General features: G+C 37.3%; 1 protein-coding gene across 1 annotated transcript in view; it reads right to left on the reverse strand.

Moving 5' to 3' along the window:
• LOC120870270 (putative olfactory receptor 2B8) overlaps positions 1 to 665 on the reverse strand; it is an 11,155-nt gene extending 10,490 nt beyond the window's left edge. Inside the window, exon 1 of the mRNA XM_040249893.1 lies at positions 3 to 665. Coding sequence (XP_040105827.1) covers positions 3 to 665 — 663 coding nt within the window. The remainder of the gene's footprint in view (positions 1 to 2) is intronic.
• Between the last annotated feature and the right edge of the window lie 6,638 nt (positions 666 to 7,303).

Genomic DNA, 7,303 nt, shown 5'->3' on the forward strand with positions numbered 1-7,303 from the left:
ACAATCCGACCATAGGAGAACATGATTAATGAAACAGGTGTGAGAAGCATGATGACACTGGCAAAGAAGGTCGCATACACATTCACAGTGGTGTCAACACAGGCAAGTTTGAGAAATGGAGGGATCTCACAAAAGAAGTGGGCCAATTTATTTCTCCCACAACGAGGTAAAAGGAAGACAAGCACTGTCTGCAATAAGGAGTTGGCAAAACCAATGATCCATGAAGCAGAAGCCATCAGGGCACACAGACGGGGGTACATGATTACTGTGTAGTGAAGGGGCCTGCAAACAGCTGCATAGCGGTCAAATGCCATAACTCCTAGGAGAATACATTCTGTACCTCCCAACGCCAGAGAGATGTACATTTGAACTATACAACCGCCAAAGGAAATGGATTTGTCTGCTCTGCTGAGATTAAACAGGAACTGGGGAACAATGCTGGTGGTGTAGCACATGTCCAGAAAGCTCAGGTTAGAGAGGAAAAAGTACATCGGGGTGTGAAGACATGGGTCCAAGTAGGACAATGCAATGATGGTTGTGTTTCCCAGCAAAGTGAAGATGTAGAAGATCAAAAGAACCACAAAGAGAACTGGCTCAAGTTGAAGCCCGTCAGAGAAGCCCAATAAGATAAATCCAGTGAAAGAACTTTCATTTTTCTGTTCCATCCTTTGTTAGCACATGGCTCCTGTCAAATCAAGCGTTTAGTAATTTATTAAAGGTATCTTCCAAAACCAGTGCAGGGATAAAGAAGAAAATCTGTCATGTTCAAAGAGATGGTCATGTGGTTTTATATGCAACTATTTGAATAAATGATGTACTCACTGAAATTGAGCTCTATACTATCACAGAAAGTTGTATATTGAGTTATATGTTGATAGTTAATAAAAAATAACAAATAATAATAATAAACTCAAATAATGAAACTTGGTTTGTATCAGTCACTCATATAAAATGACTTTTTCAGATTGAGTTTTATAGGATTAAAGTATGATCATTTTATATGTACATTTTAGAGAAAGTGGGAATGAGGGAAATCAAGGGAAACTGATTAGAAAGAGTAAGAAAGATGTAGACAAAGGGAGAAAGTTTATTTTAAATGTGTATCTCATAATTCTACATAACTGGATATGCACATAGATCACATGTAATAGGGGCTTCCCTTGTGGCTCAGCTGGTAAAGAATCCGCCTGCAGTGCAGGAGACCTGGGTTCTATCCCTGGGTTGGGAAGATCCCCAGGAGAAAAGCTACCCAATCCAGTTCTGGCCTGGAGAATTCCATGGACTATATTGTCCATGGGGTCACAAAGATTCAGACAGGACTGAACGACTTTCACTTCACATGGAATATAATAATACAAAATAATCTCTAAAATGTATTCACATATAGAAATTTATGAGCTAGAATGTACTTGTACAAAGGATTATATTACATTCAAAGTATCACTGTGATACTGCCTCATGTAAACATTTTGGCAGAAGAGTTACTCTACTCCTAATACACGATATTAGTGAATGCTATATCCTGGTCTTTTTTGTATAGTACTAAAAAGTAAATTGCTCAGAGCTTGAAAAATCACCTTCAGTTATACTGCTTAACTCTTGCCCTTAAGATACGTAAAATTACTAAACCTATTTAACAAGAACTCCAAAAATGTATTCACTGTGCATAGTCAGTTCATGGGCTTTCCTCTTGGCTCAGTGGTAAAGAACCACCTGCCAATGCAAGAGACTCAGGAAAACTGACTCAATCCCTGGATCAGGAAGATACCTTGAAAAAGAAAATGGCAACCCACTTCAGTACAGCATATTCTGGTGGGATAGAGTCCATGGAGTCGAAAAGAGTTTACAACACTTAACGACTAAACAACAGAAGTAGTCAGTTCACAGTAGAAGTTCAAAATCAGTGACCTGTACTTACATTTTCTTTCTGTTGATTTCATTTTCATATATTACCACCAACTAAAATGCCTGGTATTCCTATAGGAGACAGGATTGCTCACTATCAACAATTCATTTGAATGGCAATGAAGAACATATAAATGTGGAAGAAATGGATCAATCACAATCTCAGAAATAACACTTCTAATCACTATGGACACAGTTTGGCCATCTTAGGGAGAAGAGGCTGAAATGGGAATTCCTTTGCATGCTGGTCTTTGAATGAATGTCCTCAAGACAAAAAGAATCAGGGAAGCAAAACAGAGCAGACAAATGTGCTAAGCAAGGATGTGATCTCAAATGGAATAGCATGAACCTGATCCCATAGAAAGCTGGAAAATGACTCTCCACATAGAACTATCTGCTGGTAAAAATACTCTGTCATCACTTACACAATCAACGCTACCTGAGCATTTCAAGTGGAGCAGATAAAGAACTGATTTTTAAATTTTAACTCAGGTAAATGTAAATATCTAGTCATTTAAATGAGCCTAGTTACTACTATACAGAATAACAGGCTATGGAGCATGCATTGTGTCAGATGCAGTCCCACCTTGACAAAAAGGCAACCTGTTATATATCCCACGAGTCTGTCATTGACTGCAAGATGCCCCAAACCATTGAAGAGACCTCCCGGCAATGTGCCTCCCATTCAACTGATGGCAATTTTTTGAAGAAGGAAAGAGCTCTGAAGCTATCAGTCAATACTCGTGACAAATATGGTTGGGACTGGTGCACCAGCCAGTAGAAAAGATCTGAGCTGGACACTGAAAGCATTCATACAAAACATAGAGTCCATTCATAAGTGTGTGCAAGGATGGAAGGACAGTCACCAGTGTACATTACACATCACCTTGTCATCTGCCTAATATACCAATAAATTAAATTCATATCACCTTTTCTGACCCACGTGTCTCCTCTCCAACTGAAGAATGGTCGTTTTTCATTAACAATAAATTTAAAAATGCATTGACACAATAACCACAAAATGGACATTCATTGTTTTAACTGCCAAACTAGCGTGTGGGAAAGTACACATGTTCATTTCTTTAAGAACATGAACATTTTAGAACTACAGATATTGACAATATGCTTTAAGAAACATTCTGTAATTTCACACAAAATAAGGAGCTGAGGAAAAAATGAAAGTGTATAGTCTAATATTTTCACATTCACATATATGCTGTTATTCAATTACTGAAGGACTTGTTTTATTACAGCCAAAAATCTTGTGTTTCAATTTTTCCATATATACATACTGAGACATAATGAATATACTACAATAGGATGAAATGTCTAGGAACAAAATGTTGGCTTCCATAAGGAACAGGTAAGTTTAGTTCTTAAAGCTGATGAATTTCTATAAGATTTTCTGATTCTTTTGCCAACTAACATGTATGTTACTCAACATAACCTTGAAAGAACACTTGCAACTGAAAACAAGCTAACTTCCCAATTCCTAAAGTGCTACAGAGCTCAAGTTCCAGTCCTCTCAGCTTTATTCCCCTCATGTGAGCGTCCTAAGCTCATTCCCTACCTCATTTCCAAGTTCCTGCCTTTAATACAGCACTGGGCATTGGAACCTGGGTATGTAGACTAAGGACTCAGGTTGTGTGAAATGAGTACATAAGTTGACTCTACCAGCACTGGATATCCCTACACTTTCCTTAAGCAAGAAGATGCTTTCTCTGGATAATTTCAAATACCTTCACAGGGTACTGAAGATCAGCATTGTGTCTAGCTGGTAGGATGACATAGGAAGGCAATTTCAAACTCTCAGGATTCCTTCTGAATATAATGCCTTGGCTCTATGACGGACAGCTCATTACGAAAGCGTGAGGTTGGTATGAAACGGCAGTAAAACTGGTCTGGTGAAAACAGTTTACCTGACTGATGTCTCTGAGGAATGGATGACCTGTACTACTAATTAGCTGATGTTGCCTAGCTGCCCAGAGATAATAATCCTCAGGGAAAATGAATTTCAAAGAGAATGCAAAAGGTTACTTAATCCCCCTCTTTTGTAACTTCTCATAAATGACAGAGGTCAGATAACTCCCTAGACTTTGCAGTTATCTTAGCTCTCCTCTTTTAATGGCTTAGGTATTTTACTAAACACTGGAGATTTTTTCACACAATTGTTAAAAAAAATACTGCATATATAAATAAGAACTCTCTCAGTTATTTAATTTTAAATATAAATTAATTTTCACCCCATATTCATAACCAAATTCTTTTTTGTTTTATAATTAAATTTATTTATTTTTCATTGAAGGAGAATTGCTGTACAGTATTGTGTTGGCTTCTGCCAAACATCATACGAATCAGCCATAGGTGTACCTATGTCCCTTCCCTCTTGTGCCTCCCTCCACATCCTACCCCACTAGGTTGTACAGAGACTCTGTTTGAGTCCCTGAGTCATACAGCAAATTATAACCAACTTCTAAGAGATCACAGAGTTAAAGTTTAGGCAGATTCTAACCTTTAAGGTAATATATTAAATAGCAACACCCACATTTTACCCCCAAACGTCTCATGTGGCTAAGGAAAAACACCACATCCTCTATAACATTGTTCAATTTCTATCGGAGAGTTGCAATAATTTACTTAAACAAACAGAAAAACTATTGACTTGTTAAATGGAACTTCCTTGGTTTGCTTCAAGTCATCTTTGCATTTACAATGCACATGATTGAGTTAATCAAGATAGCTATAATTGCTAAAGTAAACTGAAAGAAACTTGAAGGGTATTGTGGGTATTGAAGTTTGAAGATCAATCAATTTCAAAACAATGTATCCACTTGACTACAAAGGAAAAGGCAGGAATACTTAACATCTGTCTATAGAAGGCTTTGGCCTAACCATCAAATGCAGCTTCAAAAAATATAAAATCTCTTTTCCCCACAAGAACACATTTTTTTCAGAGTAATAGACCACTGTTAGTTAGTAGTATAAACTATCTCAGGGAAAGCTATTTAGGTTGGAAGCATCTTGGTTTTTATATGTTATTAGTCAGAAAAGCACAGAGAACTTTGATAATTAACTTACATTTTATAGCCAGTCATTTCCCATATAAGCATAAATCCTTTCTTTAAATAATATTCTATGCATAAGGAGAAACTATCTCTTCCTTTAAATAGTCTTAATTAGACTTTTCTCAGTAATCTCTCCACTAGTTAAATCCCAACATAATATTTATAAGGAGGCCAAGGAAAGACCAATATGGCATAGGGTGTCCAGAGATGGAGAGAATCATAGACCTACTATTAATACTTCTTCCTGGTTCAATCTTGCTGCTGCAAATATTAATTGGCAAAATAATGTTGTCTACAAATTTGACATTATCTAAGAATTCTTAATTGAAATTACATGCTTTTTTTTCCCTATGCTGTTTTTCAAAATTCTTGTTTTATATTGGAATATAATACAACAAAAGCAGGATCTATTTTTTAAAAAATCTACAAGTGATGATTCATCAAAATAAAATCATTATTAAAGACCGGGTTAAGAGGATAATAAGATAAGCTACACACTGGAAGAAAATATTGTCAAGCTGCTTCTCATAGAAAACACTCATATCTAGAATATACAAAGAACTCTCAAAACTCTACAATAAAAAAATACTCAATTAAACATTTGAGCAGATAACTCACCAATGTGAATACACAGATGGTAAAGATATCTTTATGAAACATGAAAACATGTTTAGAATCACTAATCAGCAAAATGCAGACTAAAACCATGAAGACATATCACCACCTACCTACTAGAACAACAAAAATCGAAAATATAGGAACAATATCAAATGTTGGTGAGATTGTGGAAAACTTGAATCACTCATACATTACTAATGAGAATATAAAATGATGATGCAGTGACTTGATAAAAGAGCCTGACTGTTTCTTTAAAAACCAAATATCCACTTTCCATACAGCCCAGTAATCATGACCTTGGGCATTTAAGACAGAGAAACAAAAATTTATTCCACACAAAAACCTGTGCACAATTATTCATAGCAGCTTTACCTGTAACAGCAAAAAGCTGAAGACAACTAAAATATTCTAAACAAATACTGGTATATCCATACCATGGAATACTACTTGGCAATAAAAAAGAATACACTATTGATACACACAACATCTTGGTGAATCTCAAGGGTATTATGTTGAATGAAAATAAGTCTATGCTAATAGGTTAAATATGATCCCATCTATATAACACCCATGAAGTAACAAATAATAGAGACAGAGACCAAATTAGTACTGCCCAGGAGTTAAGGATGGTTTTTCAGAGGGCTCAAGGGAGAGGGCTGCTTCCCTGATAGCTCAGTTGGTAAAGAATCCACCTGCAATGCAGAGGACCTGGGTTTGATTCCTGGGTTGGAAATTCCCCTGGAGAAGGGAAAGGCTACCCAGTCCAGTATTCCGGCCTAAAGAATTCCATGGACTGTATAGTGCAGGGGGGCTAAAGAAGCAGATGTAACTGAATGACTTTCACTTTCAGGGGAAGGGAGGGACTAGCTGTGACTATACCCTAAAGGGGTATCACAAAGAAGATGTGTGTGGTGATGGGATAAATCCATATCTTGATTGCAATGGTAGCCTCAGGAACCTACACCGGGAAAAATTTACATAGACTTAAACACAAGATGCACATATGTCAGTTTCCTTGTTTTTAAATTGTATTAGAGTTGTATAATGGGATTCCCTGCTAGCTCAGCTGTAAAGAATCCGCCTGCAAGCCGGAGACTCGGTTCGATTCCTGAGTCGGGAAGATCCCCTGGAGAAGGGACAGGCTACCCACTCAAGTAATCTTGGGCTTCCCTGGTGGCGCAGAGGGTAAACAATCTACTTGCAGTGCAGGAGACCTCAGTTTGATCACTAGGTTGGGAAGATTCCCTGGAAGAGGACATGGCAACCACTCCAGTATTATTGAGTGGAGAATCCCCATGGACAGAGATGCCTGGTGGGCTATAGTCCATGGGGTTGCAAAGAGTCAGACACAACTGAGCCTCTAAGCAAAGCACAGCATAGGTATATAGTATAAAATCACTGGGAGAAAATAGATCAAATTTTCAAGACTTCTCTCTACTGACTTTGGATTTTCTCATCAATCTGTAATTATTTCAAAATAAAAAGTATAAAAAGAAAAAAAGACTGAATAGAACAAGAACTAGAGATTGAGGAAAAGAGGGACAGACAGATACAAAAAGCAACAAGAATGGCAAAGAGATAGCAAAGGAGAGAGGAAGCTGTTCAAAAGGGTAGAAGGTTCCTGTTCACTCATGACATACTGGCTCCAGATTTCCTCTCCTCCCATGGACACAATGAATCTACACTTTTACACAGAACAACTCCTTCAAATAGAA

This window comes from Oryx dammah, unplaced genomic scaffold (assembly GCF_014754425.2).
Source record: "Oryx dammah isolate SB20612 unplaced genomic scaffold, SCBI_Odam_1.1 HiC_scaffold_11, whole genome shotgun sequence".
NCBI classification, from domain to species: domain Eukaryota; kingdom Metazoa; phylum Chordata; class Mammalia; order Artiodactyla; family Bovidae; genus Oryx; species Oryx dammah.